This window comes from Mesoplodon mirus (assembly GCF_964341445.2).
Source record: "Mesoplodon mirus genome assembly, chromosome: 9".
In the NCBI taxonomy this organism is placed as follows: domain Eukaryota; kingdom Metazoa; phylum Chordata; class Mammalia; order Artiodactyla; family Ziphiidae; genus Mesoplodon; species Mesoplodon mirus.
In genome coordinates, this window is record NC_138985.1 from 63,173,891 (window position 1) to 63,195,965 (window position 22,075).

At 41.4% G+C, this 22,075-nt stretch overlaps 1 protein-coding gene across 2 annotated transcripts; it reads left to right on the forward strand.

Annotated features, from left to right (window-relative positions):
- Nucleotides 1–6,380: 6,380 nt before the first annotated feature.
- On the forward strand, nt 6,381–21,041 carry SRI (sorcin). Of its 2 annotated transcripts, XM_082632927.1 has the most exons (9): nt 6,381–6,553; nt 7,418–7,501; nt 9,822–9,891; nt 15,977–16,021; nt 17,037–17,080; nt 17,873–18,020; nt 18,257–18,370; nt 19,632–19,690; nt 20,665–21,041. In XM_082632927.1, exons 1-9 carry the CDS (start codon nt 6,503–6,505, stop codon nt 20,689–20,691), a joined length of 642 nt encoding a protein of 213 aa, XP_082489053.1. In that variant the 5' UTR covers nt 6,381–6,502; the 3' UTR covers nt 20,692–21,041. The 2 variants fall into 2 exon arrangements, with proteins under 2 accessions (XP_082489053.1, XP_082489054.1); XM_082632928.1 differs by lacking the exon at nt 15,977–16,021 and having other exon boundaries at nt 6,384–6,553.
- Nucleotides 21,042–22,075: the final 1,034 nt, after the last annotated feature.

Sequence of the window (22,075 nt, forward strand, 5' to 3'; positions counted from 1 at the left end):
GTTACACGATTAAGTGGGCTTTTACTCTGGGCAGTTAGAGAAAAGGGGTGTCTTTTATTCCCAAGTGAAGATTCTTGTCTTCAAATTCTTTCCCATCCATCTTAAGAAAATAGAAATAATACTTCTTAGTTATATATGTTGTTATAAACAATCATTTCCACATATTTGGAGATCTGAGTTATCTCTAAGGCAGAGGTTTTTAAATCATGAAGTGACACACTCAGATTAGAGTTAAAAGAAAGCTGAGACCTTAATCTGGCAAAGGTTACTGCTCATTTCTTCCTGGTATGTTAGACCTGTGAGCAATTCAACTGCAGGAAATGGTGAAAGAATGGCAGTTACTTATCTAGACTATTTCTTTCACCACTTCTCTGAGTGAGAAAGTTCTGGATGCCACACGCAGTACTTTATATTAACTTTTCTCCAGGGGCAGAGAGTGTCCACGTTGTCTTTTGTCTTCAAAGTATGAATACAGATGGATAGGGGAAGGTACACCACAAAAAATCAAGACCTTCTCTGAGAGGTATATTCAGATAATGCCACAACTTTAATTAGAAGAGTCAAATATTTACAACAGGCTAGGCCAGCCCTTCAACAGCTTGAGCCATGTACCTTCTCCCAGGCTTGGTTTCTTCATCTGTAAAACAACATGGTTGGGGAAGTTGATCACAAAGGCTTCTGTGATTCCAATGACTTTCCAAAATGACTATGATCCATAGCCTACCTAGAAACTTCCTATAATCAGCCATCAAAAAGAATGAAATAATGCCACTGGCAACAATGTAGATGAACCTAGAGATTATCATACTCAATGAAGTCAGACAGAGAAGGACAAATGTCGTATCATATCACTTATATGTGGAATCTAAAATATGATACAGGGCTTCCCTGGTGGCACAGTGGTTGAGAGTCCGCCTGCCGATGCAGGGGACATGGGTTCATGCCCCAGTCCGGGAAGATCCCACATGCCGCGGAGTGGCTGGGCCTGTGAGCCATGGCCGCTGAGCCTGTGCGTCCGGAGCCTGTGCTCCGCAACGGGAGAGGCCACAACAGTGAGAAGCCCGCGTACCACACACACACACACAAAAAAAAAAAAAAAAAAAAAAAAAAAAATATATATATATATATATATATATATATATATGAGATACAAATGAACTTATTTACAAAATAGAAACAGACACACAGACATAGAAAACAAACTTACGTTACCAAAGGGGAAAGGGGGAGATATATTAGGATTATGGGATTAGCAGATACAAACTACTATATGTAAGATAGATAAACAACAAGGTCCTACTGTATAGCACAGGGAACAATATTCAATATCTTGTAATAAACCATAATGGAAAAGAATATATATAACTGAATCACTTTGCTGTACACTGGAAACTAACACCACATTGTAAATCAACTATACTTCAATTCAAAAAATAATAAGTAAATATAAACCTCCCATAGCTCTCTCCCTGACCCATGCTGCTGCCAGGACCCTCAATCATTGTGGTACGGCTGCGTAACTCTCACAGTCTTTTGCTAGGACTTAGTAAATTGTTAGGACAAATAACACAGTATTCCAGCTCCCCAGACTGTCCATACCAGTTAGGAATCCCTCTTCTAACTATATAGCTCGGGTGCTCTGTTGCTGAGTTTCTTTAAATGACGTGAGGATTTTAGTGTCCATATCTAGGATTCTGTGATTTGAAGGCATAGGAATAAGATAAGAATGAGTTCTTATTCCACTGGGGTTTTTATTTGTTTCAAAATTAAAACAGACACAAAGAGTGGATTCTCTCGCTCTGAACTATTTCTTTGATATTTGTGTTCTTGCCCAAGGCTGATTCTTATAAACTTTGGAGGGTTTTTCTACCCCTAAGATTCTTCTCTGGCAGCCCCTCTTCTGACCAAATTCCTCAGGAAGCGGCACAATGATGGGGACAATGTAAGCTTGGTTTAGCATCTTCGTAGTTTGTTTACATTTTAAACACCCATGCTTTAGAGTTGGATAAATTAGTTGGGCTCAAGACCTGGTCTGTAACCTTGGGGAAGTTACCTATACCTCAATTTCCTCATCTATAAAATGTGGAAAATTACATCTCTTTTCCAAGGTGATGTTCTTGAAGTGCAACCATAGGGAAGTACCTAGGCCAACACTTGGCACAAACCAAGAACTTAGCAAAGCTGCTCTTTTCTCTCACTCTCCACTTTCACCCCTTCCATTGGAATGAATATCAAAACCATAAAAGTAAATTGTCTGTATTCACCTCTATTCTTGTAGACTTCTTACTGAATCTTTATTTTTTCCTGATTTTTTTTTTTAGGCTTGGCAATACTCAGCCATAAATAAAGAATCAACGTTACATGAATAACATTTAAAAGCTAGCTTTGGGGTTTCCCTGGTGGCGCAGTGGTTGAGAGTCCGCCTGCCGATGCAGGGGACACGGGTTCGTGCCCCGGTCTGGGAAGATCCCACATGCCGCGGAGCGGCTGGGCCCGTGAGCCATGGCCACTGGGCCTGCGCGTCCGGAGCCTGTGCTCCGCAGCGGGAGAGGCCACAACAGTGAGAGGCCCGCATACCGCAAAAAAATAAATAAATAAATAAATAAAATAAAAGCTAGCTTTGCATCCAGCTTTGTCATGGTGCACGCCCCTGGCTGCTACTACAAAGGGCAAGACTGAGACCAATGAGTCAGAGTTTTCCTTTTGACCATCTTACTGGAAGCCACTCTATACATAGGATCCTACCCCAGGGAGGTCAGCATTTCTCAGGGTAACTCAGCCACCAGTACCTATAAGCTTTATCTGAAACCAATAATCATTTGCTAACATGCTATTCTCCCAGAGTCATTAACCAGAATCCTGGAGGGGTTTGCAACAATGGTTGGCAAACTACTACACAAGGGAAAAATCTGGCCCACTTCCTGCTTTTATACACCTGGGACCTAAATGATACATACTTTTTTCTTAATAATTGAAAAAATAAAATAAAGAGTAAATTTCATGACATATGAAAATTATATGAAATGCAAATTCTGGTGTCCATAAATAAAGTTGTACTGGAACAAAGCCACAGCCATTCATTTGTGTATTGTCTATGGATGCTTGCATGGTACAGGGGCAGAACTGAGTAGTTGCTACAGAGACTGTACGTCCCACAAAACCTAATTTATTTACTATCTGGCCCTTTACAAAGTTTGCTGCCCCCTGATGCGGGGCACAGACTCCAGGAGCCAGACAGCCTGGTAGCATAATTTAGCTCTGGGCAAGTTCTCTCACCTCCTCTGTACCCTCAACTGGATATAGAGGATGATAAAAGCATCCATCTCATGGGGTTTTATGAGAATTAAGCAAATATATAAAGCGCTTAGAAGAGGGTCTGGCACATATTAAGTACTATATATGTGTCTGTTACTATTAGTTGCCACAAATTTTTTCATAAACTAAAGCAGCAGCAGCTTACCAATTTGTTAGCAATAATTGTGAGAATTTCATTTGTAGCACTCCATTAAATTCAATTCTTTAGCAGCGGGGCAGTAGGAAGGTGTTAAAGACAACTGAAATGACAATGAACATAGATGCTTATCCATAAAACTAGTTCTGCATTCTTACAAATATTTTTTATGCTATATACTTCTTTCAAACTTGAGTCTTGGAGGAGCTTACACTCAACTTTGAATTCAGCACTCACCTCTGTTCCTTACAGTTGGAAGAAACAGACTTCAAAACAGAGGCTAAGGAACAGAATAGAGAGCCCAGAAGTAAATCCATGCATATACAGTCAACTGATCTTGGACAAGAATGCCAAAATTACACAATAGAGAAAGGATGGCCTCTTCAACAAATGGTGCTGGGAAAACTGGATATCCACATGCAAAAGAATGAAATTGGACCCCTATCTTACACCATACACAAAAATCAACTCAAAATGGATTAAAGACTTAAATGTAAGACCTAAAACTGTAAAACTTCTAGAAGAAAACTTAGGGGGAAAGCTTTGTCACATCGGTCTTGGCAATGATTTCATGGCTATGACACCAAAAGCACACGCAACAAAAACAAAATAAATAAGTAGGACTACATCAGACTAAAAAGCTTCTGCACAGCAAAACACACAACAGAATGAAAAGGCAACCCATGGAATGGCAGGAAATATTTGCAAACCATATATCTGACAAGGAGTTAGTCTCTAAAATACATAAGGAACTCCCACAACTCAATGGTAAAAAAACAACAAAACACCTAATAACCCAATTTAAAAATGCGCTAAAAACTTAAATAGACATTTTTACAAAAGAGACAAACAAATGAACAGCGGGTATATGGGAAAATGTTCAATGTCAATAATTATCAGGGAAATGCAAATCAAAACCACAATGAGATATCACCTCATACCTGTCAGGATGTCTATTATCAAAACAAAAACAATAGACAATAAGCGTTGGCAAGTATTTGGAGAAATTGGAACTCCTGTACATTATTGGTGGGAATTAGAAATGGTGAGGCTGCTATGAAAACAGTATGGAAGTTCATCAGAAAATTAAAACTACCATATGATCTAGCAACCCCACTTCTGGGTATATATTCAAAATAATTAAAAACAGGATTTCAAAGAGATTTTACACGCATGTTCACTGCAACATTATTCACAGTAACCAAGATGTGGCAGCAACCCAAATGTCCATCTATGCATGAATGGATTTTTAAAATGTAGTATGTACATACAATACATTGTTATCCAGCCTTAAAAAAGAAGGAAATCCTATAATATTTTACATGATTGAACTTCAAGGACATTATGCTAAGTGAAACAAGTCAATCACAAGAAGACAAATATTGCATGATTCTACTTACATGAGGCATCTACAGTAGTCAAACTCATAGAAACAAAGTAGAATCGTGGTTGCCAGGGGCTGAGAGGAGGAAATGGGGAGTTGTTCACTGGTATAGATTTTTAGTCATGTGAGAGGAAACGTTCTGGAGATCTTCTGTACAACACTGCATGCTTTTAACAATAGTGCATGGTACTATTTGTTAGGCTGGTAGATCTCATGTTGTGCTCTTACCACACTAAAAAATAGTAGGGAGAAAAAAACCAAAAACTCTACGTAGGCCAAAGGACTCATATGTCTAATCTACGTTGATGATGGCTGTGGCATTTGAAAACAGTAATCAACTTCCTGAATCAAACACAAAGCAAGTAATATATAGTTTACTTGATATAAGACAACAGGGACTATTAGAATTTTCTCACAATTCAGGACTTTGGCTTTTAGCATTTGGGTATCCAAAAAGAGGACTTGAGAGGGAAGTTTATACATAAGAGGAAAACAATGACCCTAGTGAGAACACAGACCAGGAACTCAGTATGGAGGAACCCGGTCCACCACTCCACCACGGTGAACAAGCACAGAACCTCGCACAGCGGGTGCTCCAATATTTGTTAAATGTTCATGACTCATTCAATTTTTCTGTGCAACCTCCATAGCAAATACTGCGAACCTTGCTCGTTATTGCATTTCTTAAAACGTTAAAATTCAGAAAAACATTCTGCGTGATTGAAATTACCTGAAACAAAACCAAGCAAAAATCTCACATCTGAATTGCTTCAAACTGTTTAGGTGAAAAAGAAAACTGTGTGAAGTAAAGAAAACTGTTTCCTGAATCAACTGAGTGAAGTTCCAAGTTCCAGCTCTCTCACCCTCCTGAATATTTACCAGCACACTCTCAGCTTGCGCTAAACTTTTCTTGCATAAAAAGCAGCTGAGTAATTTTGGAGAATGGGACTGTTTTGCCTAAATCATCCAGATAATTCAAACAACTCAATTTCTATTAACAATCTGGGCGAGGCTGCCCTGCCCAGTAAATGCTCTCTATACTCCCCAGGCCATGGCCGAGTCACACCCAGCTTAGCCAGGAGATGACAGTGTCCCCTAGGAAGGAAACACGCCGTATTGTTCAGGGATATGTGCAACCGCCAGCCAACGCTCCCCGCTCTCTGTTCCTCGAGTTTATTCCAGTTTCCCGAGGGCGCTTTCAAATTTTGATTTTTCGACGACGTCTCCTTTCCCCGAAAGCATCTAAGAGCTGCCCTAAAGCCTTCAGCCCCTTCCCCCAATACCGCACTCTGCTTAGAGGCCGTAGGCCTGTCCAGTAAAGTTATTTAAAATAAAAAGCGTAACAGAACATGTCCAAGCAGGAAGAGAAAAAGAATACCCCGGGAACTCGGTTAGTGTCGGAACGTGCCATTCGTTTCGAAGGGAGGAGAGTCCCAGGTGCGAATTGTATCGCGGGTCTGAAGTCACTTACCGGACCTCCGATTCGTCAGGGCCTGAGTACGTAAACACCAAAGGCCGGGCGGAGCGCAGGAGGGGGCGAGGGGCCGGAAGTGGAGCCTGGCAGGGCCGGCGGGCCTGAAGCGCGTCCCCCGTGGGCTCCGGTGGTGCGGCCCGAGGCGGCCGCGGCGGGGAGGCGGGAGGCGCAGGGCTGCGGCACAGAGGGCAGCATGGCGTACCCCGGGCACCCTGGCGCCGGCGGCGGCTACTACGCAGGCGGGGTGAGTGCTGCCCGCCCGGGCTCGCGGCCGGGGTGCGACCCCTGGACGCCGGGGTCGCCGAGAGGCCACACGTGGCGACTCCGCCGGGGCGGCTCCCGGGCGCCCCCGCCCTGCCAGCCGCCTCGCCCCGGGCCCCTGCCGACCGGCCTCTGTCTCCAGCGCCCTCTTTCCCTCTGTCCCTTCAACCCCCGGCTGGCTGCGCGGGGCCGGGGCGCGGGTGGTTTTGACCCAAGAAGCCCACCCTGTGACTCCCGGATCCGCGGCGTGAAATAATTCACACGGGGTGTTGCCTTCCTCTCCGCCTTCCCTGAGAGCAACAGCCATTTTAATCTAGAATGGTCCTGCGGTCCACCTCTCCCTCTCTGAAAGAAAGTGGGAAAAACAGGAAAGTCAGGGAAAGTCCGTTAGAGTCAAAGACCTCCGGGAGGAAGGCCGCCTCGCCCTGCGTCAGGGATGCGCGTCGTCGTGGGAACTGTTTCCAAAAGAGAAAGTTCCCTCGCCTTGTCCCACCTCACCCCTCCCGAGGCTACACCTGTCTCAAAACGCTTTAAAAATACCGTAAACGCTAGAAAAATGTAAGTTGCATGCCCAGGTTGCGTTTATCTCAGTAGCCTGCGGGTTAATGGGGATTTGTAAAGTTGCTTCACTTACTCTGATGTCACTGTCAAGACTACTTATTTTGATCCTAGCTGCCGGTTTTTAAATTATAACGGGGTGAGAATGGGAGAAAGGGGAGGAGTGATTGCAGGTTGAGAGGTGGCAAACGACTGACAGCGAAGGCCTGGCAATTGCCTGGCTTTGCATGAGGCGGTGAAAGAATAAAACTTGGTCAGCGGAATGATGCGTTTGTCTCCTATCTTACAGTATGGAGGGGCTCCCGGAGGGCCTGCGTTTCCCGGACAAACTCAGGATCCGCTGTATGGTTACTTTGCTGCTGTAGCTGGACAGGTTAGCTTTTCCCTTTAACATTAAAGGACTGTCAGATTCTACATTTGTATTAACCTTTGTTATAGTGGCACAGAAAAACAGCCTTTCATCTGGAAAAGAATTCCTTTGCTTCTCCACAAGAAAAAAAAAAGAGAAGTTCATAGGCAGTTACTTATTTTTGAATATTCAGAACGAATTAGGACAAAGGGTTACTCGTGTTTATGTTACATTCAGAACTAAACTTGTGATTGAATTAGGGTCAGATTCAACAGAACAGGCTAGTATAAATGTGCTTTGAAGATATGTAAGGTAGAAAGATGTCTTCAGAACTGAATTGTCAGGGTCCATAGTGGTTTCCAGAGAAGAAATACCAGATCTGCTGAACATTAAACCCTTCTTTGTACAATTAAAAGCATGTGGTACTAGTAATTCTGTAGCCAGATTCTAGGGGACACTTTCTTTGGGTAGAGTTTGATTGTTAGTCAGTTACCCCCTTAGGAAATAGGTGTGTATGGTAAAAACCCACCAGCTTCAAAATAAGAAAGGTGGGCTTCCCTGGTGGCGCAGTGGTTGGGAGTATGCCTGCCGATACAGGGGACACAGGTTTGTGCCCCGGTCTGGGAAGATCCCATGTGCCGCAGAGCGGCTGGGCCCGTGAGCCATGGCCGCTGGGCCTGCACGTCCGGAGCCTGTGCTCCGCAATGGGAGAGGCCACAACAGTGAGAGGCCCACGTACCGCAAAAAAAAAAAAAAAAAAAAAAAAAAAAATTAAGAAAGGTACTATATTCTTCTTACTATCAGGAAGTTAATCTTCTGAACAGTTTAGTTCCTCTTTGATGCAGATGCTGTTACCAGGTCAAGTCTTCCATGTCCTTATCAGGTGTTGTGGTCTGTTGACCCAGAGAGAGAATTAAGGTCAGCACCCCAAGACCATTCACTTCTTTACATTCTAAGTCATATGACAGGTGGTAGTGCATCTTGAGGGAGGCCCCTTCCCCAGCTCCCAGGTCAGTGAATGTATATGGTAAATATGCTGTTCATATAACCCAAACATGTCCAGAGGGGGTGTCTGTGCTTATGCATTCACCTTAGCTTTGTTTTGATCAAAAGCTAGAAGTAACACAATCTTAATGTGAAAATGCCTTAGACTGTTATGGAATAACAACCTACAACCACCTTTTAGAATAGCACTCTAAGAAATACCGTTTGAGAAACACTGGAAAATTGAGTCTAAAACTGAAAGAGCTGCCCCTTAAGTATCTGCTTCATCTGTTAGTGATCAGTATCTTTGAAACCACAAGACTCGGCAAAGCTCAAGACTCCTTATTCTTAGATTGCCTGTGCCTGCAGCCATGTAAGTGACCCCCCCTGCTTAGCTTTCAGCAGCCCTGGCCTGCAGCAGCATGCCCATCGTTTTTCACATTATTGATCATGCCCCTCGTCTAGAACATATAATAGTCATGGACTTCAGGATTGAGGTATTTTATTTTAAAATCCCTAAAAATTACATGTATCTAGTTCTGACCTAGGTCAGCCAGTGAATAAGCACGGGGAACCTCTGTCTCCCAGGTATAATCGTGATAAAAAAAAACCAATTCATCACATCATAAGCAAAGGTGATCACAGAGGACGCTTTCTGTGGGAACCAGACTTTTCATTTACTGATGTCATCTGTATACCCTGCTCTCCACACACCCCGACAAAAAAAAAGCTAGAAAGAGTAATAAGACTTTTAATCAACTACATAAATAATTTTATTTTAAAATGCTTGCTTTGGCAGATTCCTAGCTCAGACTGAGAGTAGTTCAAGACAGAAACTAGTTTTCTTCATACATTTAAAAATATCATGTCTCAGTGGAAGAAACTGAATTCACCTCACTGTTTTATTAAAAGAGGAATCTTATACTTGAGAACATTTATGCCAAGTCTAATTCGGGAATTTAGTACTACCAATACCTTTTCATCATTTCATCTAAAGTATAGGTGTAAGCAGCTTTCAGGCTTGGTTAATCCTTGTATAATGATTATTTAAAATAAAGCCTGAAATTGAATGCCCACTTTACCTAGGTATTAAGAAATGTATTTTTTGTTTATGGCCCTAATTATACATTTATGGAAGAGGCCATAACAATTTTTCTTTCTTTCTATACTTAAATTGTTATGGGAAGTAGAGTGAGGAAAAAGAATGCCTACTTTTAGCAGGCATTCCTTTAAAAAAAGTCTCATGCATGATAATATTCATTGTCTTTACCATTATTGCTACACTGAATACTGAATGTAAACAAAGAACTAGAAAGTACAAATCATGATTGAGATTCCTTTTCCTATTTTTTTTTTAAAGGATGGACAAATAGATGCTGATGAATTGCAGAGATGCCTGACACAGTCGGGCATTGCTGGAGGATACAAACGTAAGTTAGGAGGCCCAAAGTGTCTCTAGAAATACTCCTGTGTTTCATATTTCAGATGTTACTTGTGATTATTATAGCCTTCAAGGAATCTGAGCTTTTCTGATCCAGCAAAGTTAAGAATTTCAAAAGCTGAATTCGGTTGGTTCTTTTGTATTTCAAAATGTTAATTTGAGAACAGTTCTTACTGAATCATTCCACACTACCCACCGATTTAGTGGGTTTCTTGGATATGGGTTCCATGTATCTGGAACCATTCAAACCAATGACAGTCTATATGGCCTCCTCAGAAAATGAGGTAAGGTGCTGAAATGAAATCCACCAGGTCAGGTGTTGTTAATGATAGGACCTAACATTCACTGCTGACTGTTTGCCAAGAGCTTATTCTGTCTCTGAGCCTGGTGGCACTTAGGGCTTTGAGTGGCTGGTCCTGTGCACCTGGTCCCCGAGTGGCCTGTCCTGCATGCCTAGTTCTGAGTAGTTGGTCCTACCCTCCCTTTTCCCCGGTGCCTGGTCCCCAACCCCTAGTCCTCAGGGAGCCAGTTCTGCACTCCTGGTCTCAACTCCTGGCAGCATGAACGGTCACCTTGACATCCCCCAGCTCTTTCCTCTTTCTACATCAGGCTAAGTAAGACGTGCCCTTCCTAATTTCTAAACTCCTTACAGTAGTCCTCCTTCCTGCCACCCCCCAGTTTCCTCACAGCCTGCCCCTGTACTTACACCTGCTTCCTGCCTTTTGACTCTGCATGAGCTGCAGAGAGAGAATTCCTGCCAAGATGCTGCATCCCACACATGCCACATGCTGCTCTTCAAATCATGTCTTGACCATGATAGAGAATAGTGTCTTGGCTAATGTACATGAGCTACCAACTTCTCTGCCAGTTGTTAATTGAGACAGAACATCAGATCGAAGCCTCAACTTCCCAGTAAGCTGTGAATTAAAACACTCAAACTAGGGAATTCCCTGGCGGTCCAGTGGTTAGGACTCGGTGCTTTCACTGCAGTGGGCCCGGGCTTGATCCCTGGTTGGGAACTAAGATCCCTTAAGAAAAAAAAAAAAACACTCAAACTAGAATTCACACTTGAGGACCCGTAGTGGCCATTTTTGACTGTTTGATATGGCACAGTTACTAGGTGGCTCTCTTTTAAACTCCTTGCATATCCATTTTTATCATCCTTTGTTTTATGACTTCAGTATCCAATTAACATTTCCTAGTTGTGGGAATTAATACAAAAGAGGAACCTTTTGCATTTCTGTCATCTACCCTGGTCCTAAACAAAAGAAGCCCTTTTCTAGTTTAGGGAATTATTTTTTTTAAACTATTGTAGGCAATACATTTAAATCATTAGTTGTTAACCTCAAGCAGTTGGAGCTGGTGAACAAAGAAGGTCTAATAGCAGGGTTTACAGAAGTGAGCCATGTCACAACATAGACTATTACTCTACACCCTTTCAGTAGAAGAGGTGTGGCCGGTTTTCAAATCGAACAAAGTGGGCAGTATATCCTTGGAGAGCAGTGTTTTTAAAAATTTCATTTGAGAAAGCTACATTTACTAATGATCTTAGATCACTGAGTTATAGAAAAGACATATCCTGAATCATCTGGATCATGTGATTGAATTAATTTGCTTGCTGTCATCTGGTTATGGAGGCTGTAATGAACCACAAAACCATCTTGGATGTGAGATGTCAGAGTGTTGTAATGCAGAAGTTATACAGCCATTGGTCTTTTCAACCCAGCTTCCAAGCCAGAAAGTGCGGACGGGCGCTAGGGGTGGCAGGGGGGATAGAGACACCTATGGCACCTTCTTAACCAGTTTAAGAGGGAGCAGTCATGCCTAGAGGTGGCGCTGATGAGGGAAGTTGCTCTTTTTTCCTTGAGTGTAGTAGTTGTTCCTCTGTGGTAAGGTTGAGAGAAACAACTGCAGGTGGGAATTTCCTGCTAGGTCTGTTACGTTGTGGATTTCCACTAGAAGAAAAGTTGTTTGAGGTATTTTAGCAGAATGAACAGGAGAAAGGAGATAGAGAGTCAAGATAAAATTATAACAAAGGTTCTTTTGAAATTATTTAAAATAGGATTAGCATTAGTAAAAGCTCTTTCTGGGGAAAAAAAATACTATTAAAATTGAACAAGAGTTCTCCTCACCCAAACGTATTAGATGTCAGTGTTCTAACTCATTGGAACTGCCCAGAATGGTGACTTTTCTGTTTTGTTCACTGCCTACCTCATTCCCTTCCTTCTCAGTCCTCTCACAAAAGAGGACCAGATTTCTGTTCTCCCTGGCAAAGAGCTCTAACCTTTCACTGTCCTCCTCTAACAATCCTGAGTAGCTCCATGGTGCCCATATAAAACAAAAGCCAGACAGCGTCCCAGGAACTCAGTCTCTTCAGTGATGCAGCCTCATCTAACGGTCATTTCTCCCACTTCCTTTGCCTGTCCGGACTTCACTGCTTCTCTCTTTGCTTATGCAGGTCCCTAGCTCTACATGGTTGTCGCCAGATGTCCCAAATCTTTTCTGTTGTTCAAAACTTGGCTTAAATGCTGCTGCTTCTATGAAGTCTTTCTTACCAAGAAGGAGCCTCTCCTCAACATCTGGTAGTTTTTGGTGCCTCCATTATGGCTTACCATCCTCTACCTTGTGCACATGACTTATCTTTAACTTTAGACTGTCAGCTGGGCCAGGTTCCAGTGTCACGTTTGTATCTCCAATGTCCCGGGTACCCTGAGCCCTGCACATAATGAATATTTAATAGGCATTTGATGAATTAATGAGTATAGAAGACTTCCTAAAATGGAAAAATCATATACCCATATTTGAATTTTGACTTAAGAAAGATTGATATTTACCTAAGGGATTATACATTACTTTTAAGTATCAGTGAAAATCAGAAGAGTCCGTTTAAAAACCATATCCTCCTTAGGCTCTTTGAGAGGGGTATACAGCTTCCTGCATAGGGATGAGAATTCAGTCTCACGTGTTCATTCATTTGGCCAACCAACACATTTCTAATGGACACCTACCACGTGGTAGGTGCTGGGGTCTGCAAGCGCCAACAGTGCCTCAGGAACACGGTGAAAAGCGCTGGGGTAGGTAAAGGGTTTACCTTTTACTGTAAGCTGTGGGGTCACATCAGAGGGGCCAGTAACCCAGACAGAGGTCAGGAAAGTTTTCCTTGCAGAATCGATACCTCAACTGAGGAGAAATGAAAGTTGAGCAGAAATGATGCAGACCAAGAAGTGAGTGAGGTAGGGAAGCTGTGTTCCAGGCAGACAGAATAGTGTGTACCCAGAGATGAGAGGGAGGATGGTTCAGTCAAGGAACTGAGAGAAATTGACCAGAGGTAGCTTATGGGGTTGAATGAACAGTAGGAAAGGAGCTGAACTGAGAAAATATGTGTATGACCTTATATGCCAATTAAGGTGTTTGGACTTTATCCTGAGTGCAGTGGAACACCTCCACTGGGTCTTAAGTAGAAGAGCACCTATTTCCCTGGCTGTATGAGAAAGACCAAATTGAGGAGTATGGGTGTGGGGAATGTGGGGAGTCAGGGATACCAGTTAGGTGGCCCTTGGAGTCAAACAGATGAGAGAAGTGCCGACTACACTGGGGATAGGACAGTGGGACTGGAGTTGGATGGATCCTAAGGCTGTTCGGAAGGTGATCAAATGTCAAGGGAGAGGGAATTGTGGACTTTCTCAGGTTTCTGGCTCAGGGGGCTGAGTGGGTAATGGTGTCATTCATAGACCTGGGAGACAGGGACTGGCTGCTTCCTGGCCGCCAAAAGCCTCGCTTTACATCCAGACACAGTTGGCCCTGTCCTGTGGTGTCAGGCCCTCTGGAGCAGTAGTCCTTACCCTGCAGCAGCTGCAGCATCACCTGGAAGGTTTGCTAAAACCAGATCGCGGGCCCTGCTCTAGCATTTCTCTGTAGGGTCTGGGGTGAGACCTGAGAATTTGCATCTCTAAATGGGTTGGGCCTGCTGGCTCCGGTTGAGCTTTAATGTGAATATATATCCCCTGGGGATCTTGTTAAAAGCGCAGATTCTGATTTTGTTGGTTTATGTTAAGGGCTGAGATGCTGCAGTTCTAAAAGCTCCCAGGTGAGGAAAAACAAAGAGTTCATTACAAGGGAACACCCATAAGGCTATCTGCTGATTTCTCTACAGAAGCTTTGCAGGCTGGAAGGGAGTGGCATGATATATTCAGTCTTGAAAGGGAAAAACCTGCAAACTAGGATACTCTACCCAGCAAGATTATTATTTAGAGTAGGAGAGAGAAAGGATTTCTCAGACAGGCAAAAACTAAAAGAATACAGCAATACAAAACATATCCTAAAAGATATATTGAAAGGTCTACTCTAAAAAGAAAAGAAGCAAGAATCTATAGGAAAGAGAAAAGCACAATTGGAAAGTAAATCATTTAAATAAGCCAGTATCCAGATTAAAAAAAAATCCAAAATATATTTTAAAGTGATGATAACTACAAAGAACAGCAAAAGGATAAACATGAAGATGTAAAAGAGGACATCAAAATCATAAAATGTGGGGGAGGACAGTAAGAAAATGTGTGTTTTTTTTTTCAGAATGTATTTGAGCCTATATGACTATCAGTCTAAAGAAACTAGATATAGTAGTGGGTTAACATACTTGAAAAACAGGGTAACCACAAATCAGAAACATACAGTAGATTCACAAAAACCAAAAAGAACTGAACACAAGCGTTAATACAAAAGAAAACCATCTGTTACAAGGCCTGCACTTGCCCAGTTTTAAGACAGAAGAAAGAGCCCGGAGTCAGCAACAGAGACATCAGTGGTTTAATGGATGAGGGAGCTTATACATCTGAAGCAAGGTCCTGGAGCAACACCCCACCGTGTGCAGCAGAAGGTGGGCAGGACACTCCAGAGGGGAAGGGGAGACTGCCAGTTATAAGGCGGGGTTACCTCAGGTGGGCTCATTCGTTACCAGGGAAGCCAGCAGAGGGGCACTCACTGCCCCTTTGATAAGAACAGTCACCAGCTGGGGCCCAGGGCAAGTACTTAGGAAGGTCAGTCCTGTGCGTAGGGTATAGGTGACGCAGGCCCTGGTCGGGCAGAGAATGTACAGAGAGCAAGAGAAGAGCCATCTTGAGTGGCCTGACCATACACCATCAAACCACAAAAAGAAAAACGAAAAGAAAAAAACAAGAAACAAAAGCTCCCAGGTGATATTAATAACAGCTAGTCCAGGAATCACACTTTGAGTAGAAGAGTGGTCTCAATCTTGACTACTCACTACAATCATCTGAGAAGCTTTCAAAACAAAACAAAACAAAAAAAAAAACTAATGCCTGAGTCCCATAGTCAGGTTCTGATTTAATTGTTCTGTGGTGGTGGTGACTATACTTAACAAAAGTTGTTGAGAGTACATCTTAAAACTTCTCACCACACACACAAAAGGTAGCTATGTGAGGTGATGGATGTGTTGATTAACCTTATTATGGTAATCATTTTGCAGTATATACGTATAGAAAATCATTACAATGTATACCTTAAACTTACACAATGTTATATGTCAATAATATCTCAATAAAGCTGAAAAAATAATATTTGTTCTGTGGTGCAGCCCAGGTGTCAGGATCTTTTAAAGCCTCTGGGTGATTCTGATAAGCACCCAGGTTTGAGAACCTCTGGTCTCCACTAGAGAGACTTCATACTTCCACAGAACTTAAAAATCAGAATGAAGAACCAACCAACTCTTTCTCAAAAGTGCAGAAAAGTATTGCCTCCTCTCACCTCAGAGAACTGTCTCTGTGGATCAGGTGGAGGTTGAAGGACCAAAATAGGAACAGCCCCCAACCTTTTATTTCAGGGTTCCAGGATATGCCAAACAGAGGAATCTATTAAAAGTAGAAAACCTCTAGTTTGTAATGTTCGGAGACATTACAGTAATAAGAGTTAGCTTAGTTGTGTTTTAAATTCACTTTTGTTAGAGATAAAAATGAAGCTAGTAACAGCTGTAAAAAATGTTAATTCTGTGTGCATCTTAACAAACTTGTCAAATTTATGCTAGCTTTGCCCACGTGACCGTTGTCACTTCTTCTTTCTAGTTTCACAGCTTCTTTGTACCTCAGAACACTTCCTCAAAGTCATTGGTAAGGTGCAAGGAATTCTTTATTTTTAATTTGTTAATGCTTAGAGTACCAGTAGGCCATTAACCAATAAGTGTATTCTAGTTTGGTTGTCTAAGTGAGGTATGGAAATGCCCTCAGAACACCCTTGAACTGTAAGTAAACTAAAAAGGTTTCTGAACAGTGGCCATCACTAAGTGGGTCATCAGGTCTTAGTCCAGAATGTTCTTGTTTAACACACAATTCTAGCAAGCATATTTATCTTATTGTCTATGAAAAGAGGCCGTAGGCTGTTTGGGGTAGGAGGTGACCATTCAGTGTCTGACATTAAAGGGAAAAGAAAGAAAAACAAACGATCAGACTCAGAACTAGCAAAACCAGCTAGAGTCAATTGTGAGTAGGAACAAAGCAAACTAACCCTCCCATTCACCATGGTGGATGATAATACATTGTGGTTCATTATGGTGAATTGAACTCACTATATTACAGTTTCAAAGGCAAGAAAGAATATAATACTTTTTAAAAACCATGTTATAGAAAAGTTTAAGCTTATCCAAAAATAGAGGTAATTATACAGTGAACTCCTGTATACCCATCACTCAGCTTCAACAGTTATCAATGTGTTGCCATTCTTGTTTTATCTGTAATCCTGCCCATGTTCTTTTAAAGCAAATTCCAGATCTCAACATTTATTCCACCTACAAATAACTTCAGTGTATATTTTTCTTAAAGATAAGGACACTTTTTCCCCCCAATTTCAAAACCATAAATCACACCTAAAAATATTAACAGTACGATGCAAAACTTTTAAAAAAGATTTCTATTAAAGTTGTTAAAATCAAATTTGGGTTCTGGAAGGAATCCTATCTAGCTGGAAAAAAAAAATCTACTTCAAAGCTCCATGAATTTAGCTCCATGTAGATTGAGCAGCATATAAAAGTGTATAAATAATCACATTCCTAATTAATTTGAATGTATCCAATGTAATGTGAATTTTTGAAATTGTATTAATATGTATGTACTTTTCTTGATTTAACAGCTTTTAACCTGGAGACTTGCCGGCTTATGGTTTCAATGCTGGATGTATCCTTTACCTTGATTGTGGCCAAGAGTATTTTTTCTGGATAAAAAAAAAAAAATCCTTCCTGAAGGAATTCATCTAAGGATTAATACCCAGTAAACACAAAGTGACAAATGACCACAAAAAAGTTTTCCGAAATCATTAGCTTTCAAGATGGTATTTGGTGTGAAAAAGGAAGGAAGTTTAGTAAGTAGAACATTCATTATTTAAGAATTTGAGGAAGCATCAAAGACAAACAAGTATAGAAACCGGAGCAGTCAGGGAGGCTTTTTCACCGTGACACTGATTGCCCTGCATGATTCAAACCTGGCCTTCAAGCAATGGGATTTTTCACATCACAGTTCTTAGACTAGTTTAGCTAGTGCTGATGGTATGGTTCTTTCATCCCACTCATTTTCCAAAAGTGAAAACAGTGGGTCTGGGAGGGCTTACCAAGCGAGTGTTAGGACTAAAGAGGACCCCGGACAGAAGGACAAGCAGCATAGCCTGGGCCACCCAGAAAGTGCAGCCCAGTTTGGTTGTTACAGGTGGCTCGCAATGGCCTCGTTATTCCCTTGTAATCACATCATATCAATTAACTTTTCTCCCCAGGGGAAATAGGTACTCAGAGCTTTTTCTCCATAGGCCCTTTTTATTATATCATTAGTCTCTTGTCCTATCATGTCCAAAAGAATGTATAACATTTTTAACCTTTTCAGCAGAAAGAATATTAAATTCCCTTATCCTTGATCTTTGATTTAATCATTAGAAAATGTTGCAAAATAAAGATGCGCTAATCCTTGATTACAGTTCAGAGAGATATGTCAGGCACAATGGGTTTCAGCGAGTTTAAAGAACTCTGGGCTGTACTAAACGGCTGGAGACAACACTTTATCAGTTTTGACAGCGACAGGAGTGGAACAGTGGATCCCCAGGAATTGCAGAAGGCCCTGACAACAATGGGTGGGTATGACTGACTCCACCTCTCTGTTCATTGGTAGAAGTAATGTTTTTTTTTAATTTCTAAAACTAAGTGCTACATGTAGGTGGTTTCTATTTGTAGAAGTAGTACATATTCATAATTTAAATGAGCCCTCTCAGTCCTAAAAATTTGGGGGGGCTTGATTATTTTTAACGGTCTTTTTGTAATCCTTGGGTTTTTTTTTTTTTTTTGGCTGGATGATTTTTCTTCCTTTCAGGATTTAGGTTGAGTCCCCAGGCTGTGAATTCAATTGCAAAACGATATAGTACCAATGGAAAGATCACCTTCGATGATTACATCGCCTGCTGCGTCAAGCTGCGAGCTCTAACAGGTGTGTCCTTTGAGATCACTATTAAGCATATCTGGCAGAATATCTGTTTTCTCAGAAATTTTTTTCACATTACTAAGTAATCTGCCGTTAAAATAATCCTAACTAAATTCCCTGGTGGTCCAGTGGTGAGGACTCCATGCTCTCGCTGCTGAGGGCCCAGGTTCAATCCTTGGTCGGGGAACTAAGATCTCCCAAGCCAGCGGCGTGGCCAAAAAAAATCCTAACTAAACTTTACTAAAATGTTTCAAAACATAACAAGCTAACTGATACGTTTTTGATCAGCGTATGAGCAGTATTCTGTGATTTCTCCCCAGAATGTGAAATACTTGAAAAAAGTGAAATTACTCATTGGTAGCTCTTTCCTATTTCCTCCTGTTGGAAAGATTTTAAATGGTGGTCTCTGTTTCAGATGTCCTTCTTTTTTTTTTTTTTTTTTTTTTGCGGTACACGGGCCTCTCACTGTTGTGGCCTCTCCCGTTGCGGAGCACAGGCTCCCGACGCGCAGGCTCAGCAGCCATGGCTCACGGGCCCAGCCGCTCCACGGCATGTGGGATCTTCCCGGACCGGGGCACGAACCCGTGTCGCCTGTATTGGCAGGCGGACTCTGAACCACTGCGCCACCAGGGAAGCCCCAGATGTCCTTCTTAAATGTAGCTGTATCAGTAATCTACTTTTCTCTCCCCTCTATTCTTTTTCTTTCTTTTGTATTTTTTTTTCTGGTTTCGTTCCTCTCTTTAGCTTTTTACCCTTTTTAATATCTGGTTTTATGATTTTTTTGCATCCTGACACAACTTTGAGGGTGGATTTTCTTACTAAAGTGAATCCTTTTAATAGGACAGAGCTCAAATGGGTGGAATATATGATCACAGCTGTTTGTCATATTAAGGACTCCATCCATCTATTTCCTAATTAAGCAATATCTATGTTATTAAGAACTTGGAAATTCTGTGCTTCCATCACAATTAAGGAATGATCTCAGAAGTCAGTGCAGCTTTTACTGACTTTGGGATGAGGTGTTTTCTTCCAGCTCCATGTTGAGAAAGACAGTTGGCCAACTTCTGCATGTTGTGTTACTTGGTTGCATATTAAATCTATTCATATTGGTACAGTTGGTTTCTTTGCTTTGGTCTTTTGTTTATGCTGGCTGGTTGTACAATTTAAATGTTACTGCATTTTGAACCCAGTGCCAACATAATTAACTATTATAATTTCAGATGAAATGCTTAAAAAGACTCATAAATTTTACTGTGGTGTTTTACAGACAGCTTTCGAAGACGGGATACTGCTCAGCAAGGTGTTGTGAATTTCCCGTATGATGATGTAAGTCTCAGTAAATTTGGAACTGACAGAATACAAAAATGCACATATTTTCGGTTTAGCAGTTGCTGCAGTTATGAGTACACTTTAAAAAGGCTTGTGTGTAAACATGTTTATTTCTTCTGCTTAAAGGTGTGTTCTCTTCAGTGTGCATTAACTTCTCAGGTGACAGTCCCGCTCTGTTTCCAAGGACGGAGAGGTGGCCTGTAGAGCAGAAAGTGCATAGGCTTTGGCCTCAGCAGGGCCACTTAAGGAATATCTGAACGTCCTGACCCAAGTTCCATTTTCCCTGAAAGAGGGGTAATCAGCCCGGCCTTGCAGGAATGCTGCAGGAATTAGCAGCGCCCAGGGCCTCAGTGGTGTTGGAAGAATGCAAAAGAAAACTGAGAGCAAAGGCAGAGTCTACTGCTGTGTGTTTGGTGGTGAAGCAAACATTTCACAGCAAGTACTGATCCTTCTACACTGAGGTTTCTGATTTGCAAGGGAAGGGTCAGATATTCTGTTTCTGTGCATCCATATACTGGCACACTAGAATTTATTTTAATAAAGCAGATTTTAAGGGAATAAACCATTTTAAAGGCACTCTGGTAGAATAGTGGGTTAAGACTGCAGTTCTGAAGTTCCCCATGGGATAGAATGCTATAAACTGTACTGTTACTTGTATTTGTAAGTAGGTGCCTTTGATCATGACCATGTCTAGAGTAAGATATTATTTGGAATTTAAATAATTCTTTGTCCACTGGGGTAAGGTGAGCTTCTTGTAAGAAGCTTTGATGTGAGAAACACATTGGGTTTTATATTAGACTGCTTCCTTCAAAAAATGAACCTTTCCACTCATCATTTACTCCTATTTTGAAAAGGATTTTTTTAAATCCACAATTCAAATGAGAATACCAAAAGGTAAGCTGCCTAAAAATAAGCTAGGGTGTATTCTGTGTTCTGAGGTCTGCAGTGTAACGCTGATTTTTCTCTTTCAGTTCATTCAGTGCGTCATGAGTGTTTAAATCAGCAGGAAGACCTATGAAGATAATCCACATTCATTCCAACTGGAGTTCTCCTTTGCTCTTTGCCTTCAGTAATTGTGTGCAAACTTACACAGCCACTTTTCCTTAACAGCTGTTGTAAAGGTTTATTACTTTATGTACAACTGAAGTTTTTAGTTTTGATAATATATTCTTTGGAATGTTATTAATATCAGATCCGGTCAGTTAAACACCATTTAGAGCTTCCTTGAGCCATTGTTAATCATTCCCTATTTTCTTGCTAAGCCTCTTTTATGTAAATTTAAGTGTGCAAATTGTTTAAGGCACATTATGTATTTTTCATTGTAAGCTACTAAAACCTTTTCATCAGACTACAGCCGTTGTTGTCCCTCTTTTAGAAGGGCTTTTACGTGGTATTGAAAGCTTTATGTGTGGAGTATTCTCGTCATGTAAATGGTTTAGACCCACTTGGATGCAAAAAAACAACAACCAACAAACAAACCTGGTGATATATGTCAGGCATCTGAGTGGAAACTTAACACAGCTTAAAGGCTTACAGAGATTTTGATGGCTGTGTAAATGGAAACTGGTTGAATAATTTGAGTGGCAAATACTGCCTGTCATCAAGTTCCTTCTTGTCATCATCCGTGTAGACCTTTGCTTACTTAAAAATCTTGAACATTATGAGCTTAACTATGTAAAAAAGAAAATTGATAGGAAAAGACTAAAGGAATGTATGAAAATATTAACTGTGGTTATTTTTAGCTAATGGGATCCTAGGTGACTAATTCCCTTTATGCATTTCAGTATTTTCCAAGTTTTCTATAATGTGTGTGCTTTCCTTTTAAAATCAGAAGATGCTAATTTTTAAAACGGTGATACACCCATTTTGATATGCCATGTGTTCACACTTACATTAAAAAATATACACAGACATAGAGAATGGACTTGAGGACACGGGGAGGGGGAAGTGTAAGCTGGGAGAAGTGAGAGAGTGGCATGGACTTATTATATACACTACCAAATGTAAACTAGATAGCTAGTGGGAAGCAGCCGCATAGCACAGGGAGCTCGGTGCTTTGTGACCACCTAGAGGAGTGGGGTGGGGGGGTGGGGTAGGGAGGGTGGGAGGGAGACGCAAGAGGGAGGAGATATGGGGATATATGTATATGTACAGCTGATTCACTTTGTTATAGAGCAGAAACTAACACACCATTGTAAAGCAATTATACTCCAATAAAGATGTTAAAAAAATATATATATACAGTAAAAGGACTGGAAAGAGTACACAAGAATGTTGCTGTGGCTTCCACTGGAAGTCAGAATCATGAGCTCATTTTCCCCCTTCCTGCTACTCTTCCAAATATTCTCTGACAAGCAAGTATTACATTTATAATGGAAGACA